Source organism: Coturnix japonica, chromosome 4 (assembly GCF_001577835.2).
Source record: "Coturnix japonica isolate 7356 chromosome 4, Coturnix japonica 2.1, whole genome shotgun sequence".
Lineage (NCBI taxonomy): Eukaryota > Metazoa > Chordata > Aves > Galliformes > Phasianidae > Coturnix > Coturnix japonica.
In genome coordinates, this window is record NC_029519.1 from 80986675 (window position 1) to 81005512 (window position 18838).

The 18838-nt window shown below is 45.2% G+C and overlaps 1 protein-coding gene across 2 annotated transcripts in view; it reads right to left on the reverse strand.

The window, feature by feature from the left end:
• The window catches only part of GFRA4 (GDNF family receptor alpha 4), a 63659-nt gene extending 53764 nt beyond the window's left edge, over nt 1–9895 (reverse strand). The window contains exon 1 of one of the 2 annotated variants that reach the window (XM_032444607.1): nt 9379–9895. In XM_032444607.1, coding sequence (XP_032300498.1) covers nt 9379–9418 — 40 coding nt within the window. In that variant the 5' untranslated portion in view covers nt 9419–9895. The remainder of the gene's footprint in view (nt 1–9378) is intronic. The other variant, XM_015863040.2, reaches the window with a different exon arrangement.
• Between the last annotated feature and the right edge of the window lie 8943 nt (nt 9896–18838).

The window sequence follows — 18838 nt, forward strand, 5'->3', positions numbered from 1 at the left end:
ACAAGCAACTTCTGGGGAGGAGAATAATCATACAATCATATAATCATGGAATCATAGAATGGTTTGAGTGGTTCCTTGGCTGCTAGGAACATCAGCCGTGGTGGTTTAGGAGGGGTACATATGAACAGGACATCTAACAATCAGGGAAAGGGTTAAAACTGCCATCTCATTCCTCCTTGTAATTCCTGAAGTAATGGATCTGCAGAGAGGATAAATGTTCTTCTGGACCCAGCAGCCCCTCTCTATTGACTAAAGAGGTTCCAGGTGAATAGCAGGTAGGATGACACCCATACCTGCTTTCTTCTGGAACCATCCATGTCTGGAACTGAGCAGGTGACAGATGAGAAACAGGCTCCATTTGTCTCCATGTCCAGTGACTCTCCAGGAGGAGCAGTGTAATAGGAAGCTGTTTTTTCAATAAAAGCAGGTAAAACAGAACAGACACATCCAAGACATTATTTTACTCCTTGATTTTCTTCAGATGGATTTACCCTCAACAAGCATTTTATTTTCTGCTCTCTTTTATTGCAGTTCTTACTCTTCCTGATTTGTCAGTGTTGTTTGGAAGCCAAATTATACCAAAATCCCAGCCTTTTTTTCTGTTTTTCAGCCTGCTCTTCTATCAGAGGCTTTTAGTTTTTGCACCCCAAGGCTGCTCCCCTGTATCCATGGCACATCACTGAATTCATCTCCTTCTCTTTAGCCATGCACCTCTCTTAAACCCAACTCAAAGTGGGACCACTGATCCCCATGTAGGGGATGCAGGCAGATTTTCAGAGCAGATTAGTCAGCAGCTGCAGAAGTGCCAAAATAAGAGCTCAGTCTATTGTGTGAGCAGCAGGTGCTGCTGAAAGTCGCACTGATTCTGATACAACGATGAGTAATTTCAGTCCCAGTTTGCAGGTAGCCACTCTGCACAAGCACCAACGTCCCAGGGCAAACACCACCCTGTCTCCTTTTTGCAGTGATTTGTCTATCTCCAAAATATCCCTCATTTAGAATGAGTTGCAGTGAGTTTGCATTGCTTTCCAAATACTGAGAGACACACAGAAATAGTTAATTCCTGAGTGTAGGACAGCACGTTTGCCTTGCAGATTAGGAACTTATTCAGTCCACTGAATTTCTCTTTGTTATTTGCTAGAGAGTTTTTGGTTTGCTTTGTTTCTATGTTGGTGTTTTCTTTGTTTGTTTGATTGTTTCTGTGTTGTCGGTAGTAATATTTGCTCTAATCCTACCATTTATGACCAATAATTAATTGGTAATGCAATTGTATATAAGAAACCCAACTAGAGATCTAGACCCCCTTGAGTCCGGCACTTAATTACCAACAGTCATTCCAGTAGACATTAAGGATTGCCCTGACTGGGTCTGCAGGAGGGAGAGTGAAGCAATATCAGCAGAGGGAGATAAATTTCCTCATATCACTCCCACGAGGGTGATCACTTGGAACTGCTTTATGCCATGTGTATGCCTCCGCACTCCATGCAGATGGATGGGTCCTCCAGCTGTCAGTTCACATTGCACTTCCCCAGCATGACTCACGTCACCATTCACAGAGGGGGGAGTCCAACTCTTAATGCTTTCTCAGCTCCTGAATTGCTTTCAGGCCCTTACAAACTTACACTTTCCTCCTTCTGGGTCCCCTATTACGGTTCATCTCCAACTAGCTTCCAAGCTTGGAAGAGCCCTTTCTCCTCTCCTTCCATCTCCAGACCAGAACTATAGAATCATAGAATCATTCAGGTAGGAAAAACCTTTAAGATCATCACGTCCAACCCCAACCCACCCCCACCATGCCCACTGGCCACGTCCCTCTGTGACACATCTCCATGGTTCTGGAATACCTCCATGCATAGTGATCTCACCACTCCCTGCGCATCCTGCACCAGTGACTGACCATTCTATGGGAGAAGAAATGTTTCTTAATATCCAACCTGACCCTCCCTTGGCACAACTTAAGGCCATTACCTCTTGTCCTAAATCAGCTCTGGTCCATCTCTTCTGTTCTTTATTGCACTTTCTAGTCCATGAGGGGAAGTCTCAAGTTTTAAGGTTAATGCAATTCTTCATCTTTTCTTCTAGATAACCCCAAAGACAGACTGGGTCTAGGGTAAGGCTGCTCACCTGAGTCTCAAGTCATTTCCATTCCTGTTTCCCTTCAGTGAGTAGAGAACTATCATAAAAATGGCACAAATGTGAACCTGTGAAAAACAAGAAGGTCTCTGGGCAGCACAAGTTATGGCAATAAGATTTGTTAATACCTACAAAACCCAACAAGCCACAAAGTGATCCTACTATTTTCTAAAGGAGAATCTGCTCTTCTTTCTTCCTTTAAGTGATCAGATGTTGCCTCAAAGCAAAGCTTATGCTCCTAAAATACAGCTCAATGTCCTCCTTCTCCACTTCTCCCTGCAAGGAGAACAACTCCTTCCCATTACATTTAGGGTATCTGTAGGCTGTGACCTTAATGACTCCTAAGTACTTTTTCCTATACTGGAAGGAAAGCTCAGCAAAGACAATCCAGCCTCGTTGGCTGTGTTCTCTTATAAAAGGAAGGAACAAAAAAAGCCAAAGGGAGAAAAAGAGAAAAAAAAAAAAAAGAGATCTACCATGAAATTGCTATAAGTCATGTGTCAAATCCAGGGCATAAATCAACCAACCCTTGTGAACAGGAGCGTAATTCCTCACCGTGCAGAGGAAACACTTAGGCAAACTCAGCCTTGTCTGAGGTTTTATACAAACAGGTCAAATGGCTTTGATTCATTCCAAGCCCTGTCTAATAATTCAGCATCCTGGTTTGCTCCCCTCTCCATTAGGAGATGGCAAACACATCGTCCTAACCTGCAGCCTTTATTACAGAAGAGTCAGTGTGCACGGATTTATGTTGCCTTGTGACACCTTTTTAAGGTGCCTTGTGCTGTACACACCAAACATCAAAAGAAAAACACAGAGAGCAAGGAAAGGAAAAACATGCAGTGCTACAGCAGACTTCTGCCACCTATTTCCAGATTGCAGGTAATGGAGTGAGCTGTATAATATCTGAGAGATTGCTGTGAAGGCTGCCATGGGGAGATGCATTTTTCTTTGCTCGCTTGGAAGTTAAAGCCTCAGAAGAAATACTCAGCCTGTTATTAAGAACTTTTTATCCAGAGTCACGGAAAGTAGCTCCAAGCAGCTATGAGTTTCCCCTTGGCTTTTCAAGGAGTTGAACTCAATGACGCTCATGGGTCCCTTCCAACTTGGGATATTCTGCTATTCCATGACTCCCTCCCTGAGCAGGTCTGAGCTTTTTGGCTGGAAGGAGGGACAGGTGGGCTGCAAGTCAAGGAAATATGCCTATAACCAGCATCCAGGGGGCTGGTCTGGAGCTCCTGGACACCACTTACTGGTGATGCTGGTGGCCAATGGACAGAAAGAAAAGTTGTAAACACAGTGAATCTGTTGCCACTGAAGAGTCCAGTATGAGCAGGAGGCAAAAAAGAAGACAAAGCATTCAATAAAGGCTGACACGGTAAAACAAGATGAGTTGAAAAACTCAAAACCTTTTAAGATTGATTTGATTGCTTACGTAAAACTCTCACGGACAGGACCACATGAACACTGAATGAGTGGTGGCCCAGACACCAGATTTACTCCAAAAAACTCACAACTGTCATCCAAGTGCAGGCTCTTTCCCATGAGGCTGTAGCTGCCCCACAGTTTCCTTTGCTGTGTTTAATCAAGGATGATGGGATTTCCCAGGTGGCTGCTGCAGAGGCATCAGCCAGCTTCGTTCGATGCAAAGCTCGAAGCAAAGCCTGATGACTTTGCAGAGATTGTGCTCTCTCTGTGCCCTGAAGTTCCTCCAGAACCTGCCCTGAGCTGTGCCCAGCTCAGCTCTGAGTCCCCAGAGACCTCAAATCACACAGCTCTGGACTCCCAAACACATTCCTCTTGCAGACAAGCACTTCCCACAGGCACCTCCAACTCCTCATGGGATTCATGGCCATTAGCAGCTAAACTCCTCCAAGGGAGAAGAGACCCGAAACACATGTTCACAGGGCAGCCTGCAAAGCAGCCTCAAGCATGAACCTAGATGAGGGGACTGAGTGTACCCTCAATATGTTTGCTCAGGCAGAAGTTTCAGTGTTGAGACTTGACTTGAGTGATGCGCTTGGCCTTTTGCTCTTTGCACAAGAAGCAGAAGTTGTGAAAAATAAAAACAGAGTTGAATGGTTTCTCTGGTCGTAACTCCCAGACCTTTAGCATCTGGATTTATTTAAAGTCCCATAGCCAAAACATACTGCCATCCCACCGGAGACCAAGAATAGATGGCAGGACTCAGCCATATGTGAAAGATGAGCAACTTGATCCTACTTTTGGAAGAAGCACCAGAAAACCATTCCTTTCTCCTCAATAAACAGGACCCATGAACTTAAATCCAGCTGCCTGCACTTGTGTGTCAAAATGACCCATGCAACTGTCAGCGGTTGCATGGGGAGCACTGCTAATAGCCCTGTCAAAGCACTCTCAGCAAGGGTAGGTATCACAGACAGGTTTTTCCAGTTGGGTTCAATAAATCAAGACAACAGCGTAACTATTTTTACTGCGTCTCTCATGCAAACCGCTACCCAGATGGCTTTGGACAGAAAGAGGAACATGTGCAGCAAGGAGCTGCCTGCGGAGCGAGATCGGGGATTTGCATGAAGGGAGGTGGAAAGAGATAAGTGACAGGATACAGCCAAGGCAGTTCTGAGATGGGAAATAAAGATCTAGTCCGATGGGATATAGGAAAATGCTTTTCCACCATTAGGATGTTCAAGCAGTCGAGCAGCAGCCCAGAGAGATTATTCTATTCTGCATCTCTGGGGCTCATTCACTCACTCAAGCTGTCCTCTACAGGCATGTAAATCCCAGTTACCCCAACAGCTCCAATCAGATGGACCAGGAAAGGCATGAGATGACCGGACTCTGACTACATCTCGCACCTTGCATGGATGCCAATCTCAGCAGCAGGGAAATATGTGTCACTGCTGGGCCCCTGCAGTTGTGGGATGCATTGAAGGCCAGGCTTGATGGGTTCCTGGGCAACCTATCTAGTAGTTGGCAACCCTGCCCACAGAAATGGGGTTGGAACTAGATGATCTTTGAGATCCCTTCTAACCCAAGCCATTCTATGATTCTATAGCTTTCTACCTACATAGTTCACCTAAGATGCTTGGAAATATTCATGAAAACACCAGCCTTTCTGAACACCTGTCAAACCCTCTACAACTCAGCAGATGCCAGCTGTGGCATCACTTGTTATTTAGACCTAACTCCCAGAGGAGCCACAGGTGATTTGAAGGCAATGTGACCTCAGAAGATACTTATTCTTTCTGCACACTCATTTTTCTTCTCCGTGGCAGTCCCAGGATCTCCTTGCTCAGGAGAAATGGTGGTTCCACCTTCTGCAGAGCCATCCAGCTCTCCATACAACAGTACTGAGTCCTAATCCTCCATCACCTTGCCCACCACAACCCCTCCTGGACACACATGGGCTCTCATGGACACAATGGGACACAATCACCCACAGTGATACCAAAAATATGTTTACTCCTGGTCCATCTCCAGTATCCAAGGCTCACCTGTGGCTCCGCTTCCCATCCACCTCTTCAAAATCATCCTCCTAGCCTTGACTTTCAAATATGATTACAACAGGAGCCCAGTCCCAGCACACCCGTATTTAAGCCTTTAAAGCTGCGACAGCTACAGGAGTTGAATGCTATCCATACAAGGTGGTGGGCATGGCTTCCCAGCTCCCCCTCCAACCATCACACAGCTCTCACCATCAGCCCAGCCAGGCTTGAAGTCAGAAGTTATTACCAGAGGGGATTTTGACAGATGTATTTGGAGGGAAAAAAACAACAAACTGGAACAGGACTGAACTGAAGATTGACAGGGACAAGTTTTCTTTTTATTTCTTTCAAGGAAATGTGCCTTGAAATGCACATTTGTGGCAGCGAGGGATGTGGTTTATTGGTCATGGTGCTGATGGGGTGGGGTTGGACTTGGTGATCTTAGAGATTCTTTCCAACCTTGATCGTTTTATGATTCTATACCCTTCTAATTTATATATTTCTAGCAGAACTCCCTTAGAATTTGTTCTCTTCCACTTTTGGGCTGAGAAGAAAGGGGTCCATTTTCTTTCTAAGGAAACAAAAGGAAAATGAAGCCCACTGAAGGGAAAAAAAGCCACACATGTCTTGGTCGCAACTTGTTTTCATTGAAACCTGACTGGCTTCAAACACAATTTAAGTCATGCTTAAAGATGACCAAATGATAAGTTATAAAAATGAATGAGACCTGTGAAGAAATGATGAAGTGAATTTCAGGCACAACTGAGAAGGCATTTATTTATCTCAAAACAAGATAAAGCACCACTCAGTAATTCACACTAATTATTACACTTAACTAATTTTTATCCAGGAGTAATTATGTTTTTTTAGGGTCCAGAGCCCTGGAAAACAAATAAATGTGTTCTGGGTGTGGCAATCTCCTTGCAGAGGAATTTGAACCATGGAGAGAGTGGTTCTATTTCTTCCCCATGTCGATAAAGGGGCATAAATATCACATTCTTATTGATGCAAATAACGCATTGCTCCTGTCAGAGCTGACAAAGGCACTAATTTAGGGAGCGTTTCTCTCTCTCATGCACACAGATGCATTTTGGTTGAGGCTTTTGCTCTCCCCGTGGGACGTGAGCTCTCAAAACGGGTGAAAATCTGCCAGACGATCTCTTGTGTTTGATTGCATCTGCAAAGAGGCTGTGGTTAACATATGCCAGGAATGATGCTAACTACCCTGAGCCATAAAACTTCCCAGGTAAACTCAGCTGTCGTCAGAGGAAGACATCCCAGATGCCATTTGGGATCCCACCTTCCATCCCAATGACCCGTTGCTGCAATAAGGGATGGGCAATGTTTTAGGGGCTGGATAGAGGTACTGACAGACATCTTGGTAAAATTAATGACATTCTTTGTATTTAATGATGTCAGTGCTTTCAGGAGGATGGATTTTATCATAGAATATATTTCTATACAGTAGAACAGTTTGGGTTGGAAAGCATAGCATGGATCATTGAGTTCCAACCCCTCTGCCAAGGATAGGGTTGTCAACCACTAGATTCACCCTACATAAAACCTTCCACAGTTACCTGAATATACCTGACCAATGTCCTATGGGTAGGATTTCTAGCCAGTGCCACAGATACAAGCAAGTATTAGATGACACAGAGTCAGTAGTGAATGCCTGCAAACCATGGCCCTGTCCCCAGTGGTGTGGTCTTACATTCCCCTTGCCACCGGTATCCTTGTGGCTGCTGATGAGACAGATCAGGGAGTTGATCTGGATGAAAAGTGGCTGAGAAAGTAAAAATCTGTTCAGTAATATCATTATTATATATATATATATATTTTGTCTGGTTTCCCCTGCATGCTTGTGCCAACAGGGAGATGGGTACAGTGTGACAGCAGGAGATCTCCATCTTCGATGAATGGTGGTGATTCTGCTTGGTCCCACCCCAGAGGTTCTAATTGCTTCTAGTCCTGCCTCCTCCACCCTGCATCATCCCAAAACAATGGGGGACATACATACAAAAAGGGAGACTTTCCCACTGCAACCTCGTGGTTTGCAGGATATTGGAAGCTGGAGATTTCTGTGCTTGTAGCTGCAGAGGCTCCATCACCAGCTCAGCACCTCAGCAGTCCCAATCCCCATGACAGATATCTACACATCTGAACAAGCAGCTCTTGTCCAGCCATAACACAAACATCCAGGAAACATCTATAAAGCAGATGGAGGGCTTGGAATGGCATCTGCTGAGATGGCACTGAGCCTGCAAAGACTCGAACGCTTGTCCAGAGGTGGAAAGGTGCTTCTGGAGTCCCTGAGATCAGAAGGTAAAAACTATTTGATGGTTTTGCTGTGGTCTGGATGTGAGGTGATGAGTGTATCCTTAAATCCTGCCCACTAATCCCAGTTGCATTGCTGACAATGGAGAGCTGGCCATTTGCAGAAGCTCTTTTTTTAAACTCGGCTTTCTCTAGAAAAAATCAATCAGCCCACCAAGCCAGTCAATCAGGCAGTCAATCAGTTACCCACTCAATCTGAACCGCTTGGAAAAAGGGGTCCTGCAGAGACCTGACCTCCCAGCCTGATGCCCCACAAGCTTCACAGGAGAGATCTCCAGCTCTGTGGCAGCCTGAGACCTTCCCCATCTCAGCTCCAGTCCCTGCAGTCAGGAGCTGAATAAATCTGGGTCCTGTTCCACACCCCAAAGCCCCGGAGTGAGCTGGAAACAGCTGCTCTTGGGAGTCAAAACCTCCCACTGCCTGGTGGGACTTGCACGAGTTGCTGCTGGTGACATCTAGTGACAGGGAAAGCGAGGATGAGGAGTCACCTGGAGCACTGACAAAACCATCTTCATTGAGCAAAAAAGAATCCTACTGTGGTTTTCATCCAGGACCTGGGGTGAGAACGGGGATGCTCGGGATACATACAGGTCTATCAGGATGTCCCGACCACTTCCAGCCATTTCCATCCCTTCTTCCCAACAGCCACTCAAAGAGGACCAGCACATCCCACCCCCTGCCTCTCTGCAGCTTTTTCTTCTTTATTTGAACCCATATTCTGGGGATTTGCCATCTCAACGAAGCACAGAGCAAGAGAGAAACACACCCTACGGGGAGCTGTCGGGTTTGTAGCCAAAGCAATTGAGGCTCCCAGCTGTGGCTGCCCACTGCCGGACACATGGAAACTACTCAGGGGACTCAGGGACCCCCTAAGCATGGCACACAGGAGAGATATGGGTTATAAGTGGGATGCTCCAAGCTGCGGACCACATCCCAGCAGACACAGCAGCATCCCACGGGGGACAGCATCTCCCACCCTTTTTACAGCTTGCATAGGAGTAAAGGGAGGCAGCTGCCGGTGCAGAAAGCCCTCAGGGCACCCAGTTTTGGGAAGGATCAGCGAAAAACCCCGCTGCACAGCTCCACACGGTTCAGGGCTGGGGCTCATGCATTGCCATCACCCTCCAGCACCGAACCCCGACATTTTCCATCTCCTCCACTGCCCGGCGCCGTACTAAATCCATTTCCACCCAACACCTCCCTCCAAGCTCCTCTTCCCCAGCGAGAAGTGCCTTCATTCCCTGATGTAATTAGCCATTCCCGCGGCAAACAGAACTATCCGGAGTGACAGTAGCAAAGATCCAGCGCTTGGGTCCAGAGCGAGCACAACAGAAAGCAGGGTGATGCTCCCGGGGTACTGAGAGAGGAGCGATCACCCACACCCGAAGGTGGACAGATATCCCCACAAACAAACCCCCTGCAGAAAGTTATCCCCAGCGTTACTCACCTAAAAGGATCAGCGTGCAGAAGTAGAGGATGCCCCTCATCCTAACAGCTCGGCACTGCTCGGTTCACACCGACACGGCACGGCACGGACCGAGCGGTCCGGCACGGCTCGGAACGGCTCGGTTCGGCACGGCAAGGCAACGCCGGAGGATGCGCGAAGGATGAGCAGGGCGGGAGGAGTCCCAGCCGACCCGGTCCGACCCTCCCGGGGTGAGCACTCACGGCTCAGCCCCGCTCCGGCCCCGGGTGGTACCCGGGCAGCGGGGGGTCCCGCCGGCCGCGCTCCACCGCATCCCTCCGGGGCAGCTGCGAGGGGATGCTCTTCCTTTCCCTCTTTCTCTTTCTCTATCTACAATTTTTCTTGTGTTTATTCTATTCTCTTCTTTAATTTTTTTTTTTATTTTTTTTTTTCCCCTCCCTTTTCAGCAATAAACTTCGGATCGCACCACTCCGTACCCGAGCGCCAGGGCAGCAGCCCTTCGCCGCCTTCCCCGCACTCCCTCCGCCGCCGCCCCCGCCTCTACCGCGGCCCCGGCCCCGTGGGGAGGGGCTTGGCGGCCCGGCCTCGCTCCTCCCCGCCTCTCTGGCCCGTACTCTGTGGTCCCGGGGGGGTTCTCCCCCAGCCTGGTCCATCTGTGTCTAAGAAAAGCCCCCCGGCGTCCCGCTGTGTTCAATTCCTTCAGCCCCGGCTGTGCTTCCTCCCCTCCCTACTGCCTTTTTAGGGGATCCCGGCATCCCCAAGTCCCCATCTAAGCAGCAGCACCAGCTTTTTCCATTTGTGACCTGTATTCTGCTCTTGAATGCTTGATGCTGGAGCCCTGAAGTCTTGGGCCAAACACTAAACCCTAAACCTCCTTCAAGCAGTCCCATAGAATAAGATCCTCTGAATCTCCTCCCTTAACCCTCTCTGTAAATTCAGATTATGTTCTCCCACCTCCACCAATCCCCATCCAGATCCCCATGCTGCCCTGAGCCCACACAGCCCTATCAAGTGTCCCTCACCATATTTCCCTTCTGCTTCTCCCATGCCCAAGGCCTCCCCAACCTGTCATCCCCATGTCCCAGTGTAAGACCCTCCTATAGGAAGCCAAGTAGCAGAGCTTGGCTCCTCTGGCCACCTCTTAATCATTATGATGACGAGTGAGCATCATTTTCCTCTACCTCCATTTCATGCATGGAGTAGCTGAGACACAGAACATGAAGTGATATCTTGAGGTTCACCCAGTAATTAACTGACCAACAGAGTAAGAAGACTCAGTACCCTTTAAAATACAGCTACTTCTGTTCTTCCTCCAGCCCTAAAGCTTCAGAAGTCCTTGCCCTTTCCCTCTCCTCTCCTCTCCTCTCCTCTCCTCTCCTCTCCTCTCCTCTTCCTCTTCTCTCCTCTCCTCTTACCTTCTCCTCTCCTCTCCTCTCCTCTCCTCTCCTCTCCTCTCCCCTCTTTCCTTCATCCTTTCTTTTCCCTCTTCCTTCCCTCTTTCTTTTCCTTCACTTCTCCCTTTCCACTTCTCACTTGCTCCCTCCTTCCCTCCCTCATTCTTTCCCTCATTTCCTCTCCCTCTTCTCAACACAGAGTCTCCTCTGAGGACAGAGAGAAGCACCAGTCACTTTTTTCCTCCCTGAAAGCTCAGAAAGTGCTTTTGAACATTTGCAGCAAGAGATTTTCTCAAGTGCTGGGTCAGATATTTTGGCTAAACAGATGTTTAAAAGCACTTGGATTATTATTTATTTTATTTTGCTGGAGCTGTTCAGGGTTCTTAACTTGACTTCCTCTTGGCATCACCTCATTAATCCTCCAGCAAAGCCTCCTGGAAAAGCAGAGGAACAGCACTATTTAATTTAATTTTTTTTTTAATTTTTTTTTTATTGTGAGAAAAACAGAGAAGGGAAATAATTCACAAAGCCACATTTGTAGGACGTGGGCACGGAGCATAAATAGGCTGAGAAAATACATTTTTGCTATTTTACTTCCCCTGGCAGATCAAAAAGAATGGGGTGCTCCCTGACCCTCCTCTCCTTCTGAAAGTATCTACCGTGTTCCAGTCTGGAGATGCTCAATTAGTGAGCTTTTAGTTCTCTGTCAGAATGGGAAAGCTGTAAATAAATGAATGTCTTTAATAACCGTATTTCACATTTAAAATGAGCTTTTCCCGAGTAACTCAGTGGGGAAAAAATAAAGTGTTAATAAAACCTCATTTGGAGGAAAAAAAGGCATTACTCTTGAGCTGTTCTGTTGTTGTGTTGGTTTTTGTTGGGTTTTTTTACTTCTTTAAAGAGAGTATGATTATGCTTAAGCAAATTTCAAAATGAAATTGCAATGAGATGCAATTGAAACGTCTAACTGGGAGACTTGGGAAGCAATTACCTTTTTCTGCTTATTATTATTTTTAACTATTTTGCAGATTCTTTTTTACTGTGCTATTCCTGACGTACTTATTTGACTATAAAGGAAACATCACTGGAACATATGTTATCCTTTGTGTTATTTTGACAAATAAGAGAGTATTTACCTTGGAATATGCCTGCCCTCTCCTCAAGAATGAGGTCCTGTGATGGAGGTTGGATTAGAAGGATGATCATAGAACCACAGAATGGCCTGGATTAAAATGGACCACAACGATCATCTGGTTTCAACCTCCCTGCTATGTGCAGGGTCGCCAACCAGCAGACCAGGCTGCCCAGAGCCACATCCAGCCTGGCCTTGAATGCCTGCAGGGATGAGGCATCCATCATCTTAATGGTCTTTTCCAACCTTAATGATTCTGCTGTTCTACCTGATGCTGCTGGACCAAAGGAGGTGACCTGAGCCCCCATAAACCTGCTCATTAATGAAGGGACCTTACCAGTGCTGAGTGCATGGATGTGAAGACACCACATCTCATCCCCTTTTTATGCTTGAGGTCACATCTGGGAAGGAATATCAACATCTCTGTAAAATCAGAGAATCATTGAAGTTGAAAAGACCACTAAGATCATCAAGTCTAACCATCAACCCATCCCCATTAACCATGTCCCTCAGGGCCACAACTCTGTGCCAATACCTCTTCCATTAGCACAGCTGGAGGCAGAGCAGGAGCTTGAAGATCATTTCCTACCCAAGCCATTCTATGAGTCTAATCAAGGATCATAATCCTTGCTGTCCCCTCCTTTCAGGCTATAGACCAGCTCCAACCTCTCCTGCCTGAACAAGTGGGAAGCTTCCAAGGAATCAATGCTGCAAAAGCAACATTTCTTCCCAAGTTTGCAGGAAAAAGAAATAGCAGGGTTTTTGGGAAGAGGGGAAAGTCCGAATATAAGCAACTCCTACCATTCAAACCAATGCAGAGGCATTTCCTGTCTTTTCTGTGATTAATGCATGTGGGGGAGACTCACACGCTGGGAAAAGCCACCCAGAAAAGACATGCCACAAATGCTATGAAGAGAGAGGGATCATTGTTCCTTGCTGCCTTATTTATCAGATCTGGGCTTCCTCTTAATCGCTGGGTGGGTGCTGAGATGAACAGTTAATTATAACACTCCTTCCACACAAACACACCCCTCCTAGAATTACCTGCTACCTTTCCTTACAAAGGAATCAAGCTATCGATCAGTCAGGTCTAAATAATGCCATTGTTGCTCATGGTAGATCTATCCCAAAGAGCCACTCCTCAGAGCTCCGGATGAGAAGTTTAGCAATGCCAATGAAAGAAAGAATTGTTTGGGTAGCCTGTGGAGGAACTGCTGGGCAGGGAAAGCACACAAAATATACTGATTAAAAGACATGCACTTATAAAAGCAAAACTGGTTACACTGGAAACTGGAACACCATTTTTTGTCTGTCTTCCTTGAGTAAGATTGCTGTGGAAGCCACTTCTATGCCCTTTGATCATAGGTTATCCAAAAAGTAGCTTCAAAAGCAAGGCAATGGAACTGCTGTTGTCTCTTTTTATGAATGGAGAAGTGAAAACAGACACACCGAGTGATTCATAGGAGCTTTTGGAGAAATAATAAGATAAGCCCATCTCCAAACAAACAACAAAACACCACTCTTTCAGGTCAGCTCTACAAGCTGTCTTGATCTGGCTTCAAGTTGGCTTGCTGATGAGTTGACTTGAATGCAGGGAGGGGTTATCAGCTGATATCAATAATTAGCTAATACCCCTCCCTGCATTCATACAGCTGTAGGATCATTATGTGATTACCAGTCACGGGGGACAAGAGAAATAAGCCAGAGCCATAGAGCAAAAGTAGCAGGTTCCAGTAATGTGGATAGTATGTTTGTCAATGGGGTTCTAAAGCTGTTAGACCCTTCCTGAATAATATATCTCAAAAACTGTTTCCACCTGCAGTTAGGGGTAAGGTTGGTCTCGCTCATTTCATCTATGCCATATAATCCAAGGTGTGGAATGTAGGATCATAGAATGGCTTGGGTTGAAAGGGACCTCAAAGATAATGAAGCTCCAATCCCCATGCTGCAGGTAGAGTCACCAAACTCCACATTTAATACCAGCCCAGGCTGCCCAGGGCCCCATTCAACCTGGCCTTCAACACCTCCAGGGATGGATGGGGCATCCACAGCCTCTCTGGGCAGCTGTTCCAGCACCTCACCACTCTCACAGTAAAGAACTTCCCCCTGACATCCAACATAAATCTTACCTTCTCCTGCTCAAAACCATTTCCCCTTGTCTCTGCTGCTCTCTGCCCTTTCAAAGAGCTGACTCCCCTCCTGTTTGTAGGATCTCTTTGGGTACTGGAAGGCAGCAGTGAGGTCACCCCACAGCCTATGGACAAGCTTCTGTAGATGGAATGACCTCAGTTTGGTTGCCATCAGAAACAGATTAAACTTTTCCTGATCTGGCCAAGCTGCTCTCATGTTCATCCTTGGGATTCTCTGACTGCTGACCCTCTGGGAGAGTCACGCCGATCTGTTAAAACAATCTGAGAGGACAATAGGAAACTTATTTTCTACCATTTAAGTACTAGAAATAATAACAACACCAATAACAATTTCTCAGAAGAACACTCCAGGAGTGTTTATCTAAAGACTCCAGTCTCAGCACCTGGAGGGTGTTTAAACTCATTGCAAGCAGGTGTTGCTTTACAGGGAACTGCAAAGACCTTGGGAATCCTTGTGCATTTTGTAAAACCTGCTGAGAGTCCAGACCTGAGCTCCTATGTTGAGATCTTGGAAAGCCTGAACTCCCAGATGAATCAACTGGAGGACCACACTGACTTGCTGAATTACACCATTAATAAACAGGGCAGATCTCTGCGCAGAATACTCCTTTCCCATTACCACTAGAGTGCAGCCAGCCCTTGGGTGAGATACATCCAGATTAATCTGCCACACTTTGCAATTATCTTCAAGTGAACCAAAGGAAAAGGACATCTGAACTATATGAAGAGTGATAGGAACCCCAGTCCTCCTGTATTCCTCATATAGAATCATTATGGTTAGAAAAGACCTCTAAGGTCATCAGGTCCAAGCATAATATATTCAGTCATGGGATACTTTGAAATGAAAACCCAGGAGAATCCAGGCAGGGAGTATACAGTGAAATGAGGGATGATGATTATGGTTGATCTCCATATATGTGTTCTGTCATGACATAAAAAGTATTGGGGAAAAAAGCAAGTGTTTCACCTTTATTCAGTTAAGAAGAATAGGATGGTAAAAGCCAAGCATGTCATGGAAATATATGGGGATTTGGAAATGAGAACTACAGAGAAGCTCTAAACCAAAGAGCTCTCATATCAGAACAACCAGATGGAGATACTCTTCATCAACACTCCACAAGATGATCTACCTGATCATATAGGACGAGAGATAATGACCTTAAGTTGTACCAGAGGAGGTTCAGGTTGAATATTATGAATCATTTCTTAATTCTTAATGACCTTAATGATACTATGATACAAGAGCCATTGAGTACAACTTTGGATCTGTTAGTAAGGAGTCAAAAGATAACTACTGAGTCAAGGTGGGAGCAGAAAACAGGGTTTGTACTTGTATCTGAAAGAGGGAGGTAATCTAAAAGATGATAGAGCTGCTTGTTTCTTCCCAGAGCTACACTGGACTTTGCTACAACAAAGAGGGAAGGAGGCACTAAAGACACAGGGAACAACTGAGAGATCCTAGCATGTGAACCCGATATTTTCTTGGATAAAATAAAGTTTAGTATGAAAAGTAGGCATGTGAATAATCTCCTTTTTGGGAAAATTGAGAAGTGAGAAATTGATGAGGTGCCATGAAGTAACCTTGTTAGTTCCTTGGGATAAGATAGAGTTTGATGAGGGAACTGTGAGACAAGGAAGAATGTGGCTAATGGGAAACGATATTGAACAGTGCTGGAAGGGGAGAACATCTATTAGTGGAGTTTCTCTTGGGTCTTTCTTACTATTGATTTGTTTAAGGTTTGCAACAATGATTTTGGCCCCTAAGGTAGAAATGAAGTGCTAATGAAGTCAGTTGGTGCAAAAAAAAAAGCTTAGACACATCAGTGGAGAGGAACTGAATAGCACAGAGAAGACCCCATTGATAAGCAAAACCACAGCAAAGTAGTACAAAATGGGAAGTCATGAATATGAAAGCAAGGGTTTCCATCAGTGGGGCACTTGTTCAGCCATTGCTTTGTTGGAAATCATTCCCAGCTTGAGCCACAGCAGTTAAAAACTGTAATGGGCATAGACCCATGTAGACCAAGGGGCTACATTTCTGGGTACTTGGCTAAATCCCACCACTCAGTCCAGGTGAAACCACAACACAAGAGCTGACTTCACTAATATATGAGAAAGTATCTCAAAAAGCAAACATCCTGCTGCCGGGAGCTTCACATTAATCCAACCAGCACCTGCCTTACAAAGTGTGGGGGAGGATTGAATGTATTTGGGGAAAAAAATCCCTGGATTAGTTGGACCCAACCAAGTGCCATCCATGCCAGGATGTGACACAGTGTCTGGTCCAGCTCCCGACTCCCGAGATGGATCCACTTCTAAATCCACTTAAGATGTGCAAACAGCCTTGTCAATAATAGCAGTTCATGGAGCTGTGTGCTGAACTGTGGCTTTCTCTGGGCTGCAGTAGCCTTGGTAACTCTCAGGGAAAAAATAACTTAATTTTCTCTTTCATCCATAAGCCAAACCCTTTAATTTGCTTTCAAGTGAATTAAACATAAGCTTCCATTTTTCTAATTCCTTTGTCCTAATTTAAAAATAGTGGCATTTATCAAAGGAGTTTTCGAGATTTCCAGTTTACAGCTCATTGTTTTAAGGTTTTTTATATAAACCAGAGACTGACATTTTTATTGCTGAAATGCATCCTTCCCCTCCTCCTTTTCTTAATAACACGGTGATATTGTTTTCATTTCTAAAGTGGATTTTTTTTTCTAATAACAAGGACAGAAACCTGTGTCCTACTGCATAATAAAGGTGACCATGTTTTATAATTCAGCTGTGCTCACCAACTTGTGAAGCACAAGAGTATCTTTCAAACAAACACTCTCAGCTGGCTCATCCTATGAAGGTATTAAAGGTACCATATACTATGGAAAAAAACACGGTTCTATGAAAAATGTTATGTACCAGCAACCACTTGGAATCATAGGATCATAAAGGTTGGAGAAGACCTCTAAGATCATCTAATCCAACCATCCACCACTGACCATGACCCTTAGTACTGCATCTCTATGGAGCTTGAACACCTCCAGGTTTGGTGACTCCACCACCTCCCTGGGCAGCCTGTTCACTTGCTCATTCTTCTAGAAATAATGACTTCCTGAATAACTTTTACACTCCAAAGTGGATTTAGTGCACTTGATCCAGCTGCCTGGCTTTTCCAAGAAAGGACTTTATCTCATGCAGTGTTTGCACAATGCTGTGTACATTTTGAGACCCTCTTCTTGCAGCTGGCATGAGCACAAACACAGCATAAAGCATGGCCTGGGGCAAAGAATCTTCTTCTTTGTGGCCTAAATCTCTCTTGGAAAGTTTGTGCATTTATTTTTCAAATTATTATTTTTCTTTCAATAAACCATAGGGCTGATCAAATGATTTCAAAACTAACGGCGAGCCCTTGCTATCCAAAGCCAATGTTGGACTTCATTCCACCACCAGGCTGTTTTTAAGTGGTTTGTGACATATCTCCATTTTCCCTCTGAATTTTGGGTTGTATTTTGTTTTTGGACATCGATAGCAATTTCACTACGAATGAAGTTATCTAAGAGTATCTCAGAGTTATCTAAAAGCTTTCTTCCATCAGTGCCAATGAGTGCTCTCCTGGGTCATGGCATTTGGGGGAAGTGATGGAAAGTTCTTAGCCATAGACAATTCAACATATCTCATAAGATTCTTGCTGATATCTGGGAGCATCTGCCATGAATGTTTCCCACTGGGATGCAATGTTTTGGCTGGCACAACCCTACCTCCTTTCAGACACTGCAGTTTTCCTGTGGTGTCCAACCTTGCACACTGCTTTCTAGTTCAGACCGAGTAATAAATGGAGTCGGTCCACTATGTCCTAATATGAATTAGTTTCAAAGGGTGAGTTAAGATTGGTAATAAAGACAGCTGCCTGGAGCCAAGATCTCACACTATGACACTAAGTGGAGGAATAAGCTTGCGAGCATTGAGCTTTCAATGGACTTCTGCCTCTCATTCCCTGACAGACAGTTTTCTTTTTGGAAATCACTCTTAAAAGTAAAGCAAGATCCCAGTCTCTTCTGGTGGCAATTAGAGATGTGGAGTGTTGCTGCCTTTGAAAATCGAACCTCTTATTTAACTGTCTAAATACAGAATTAATTTTCCTGCTTTTGGCACCTAGACTTGAAAATTTTCTTCTAACAGATGAAAATAGAACCTTACAAAAATTGAATCTGTGCCATTTTTTCCCCAGTTTGGGTGGGGAACATAAAAAAAATAGAAATCAAGGATTTATCAGCATTTGCACCTTCTTTATTCTATTCACTTAGAACTAAAACTGTAGATATCAACTCCGCACTATTGGATATACCAAGCAGTTGCTTCCTCAGAGCTAGAGTTATTCAACCCATGGAAAGCAGGCAAGTGTTGGCCAAGTTCTGAGGTTTCAGCTGGGAGAGGCAGGAGCAGAAAAAGGACTCCATAAATTTATATGGAAGACCATAAAATCCTAGCAGAACCGTGCTGTAACACAAACCAGCACAGTGCTGCATCAAATAGTCTTTGGGAGGTCTGCACCTCACTTTACAACCCATTTCGGGTCTGGGGATGTCACCTGTTCAGCACAGCTCTGTCACACTCCGTAGGTCGGTGTTAGCAGCTGATACACTCTTTATAGCACAGTCTGACACTTCAGCTCCCACAGCCACAGCAATCTGCAGCACAGCAGCCAATTCAAGCCATACAACTTCTCATGGGAGGTGTGTGCAATAGATACTGTTTTCTCCATAGCACACCTTGTAAAACTCTCTCAAACCGCCCCTTGTTTGTCATTAAAAGTTTCTTAT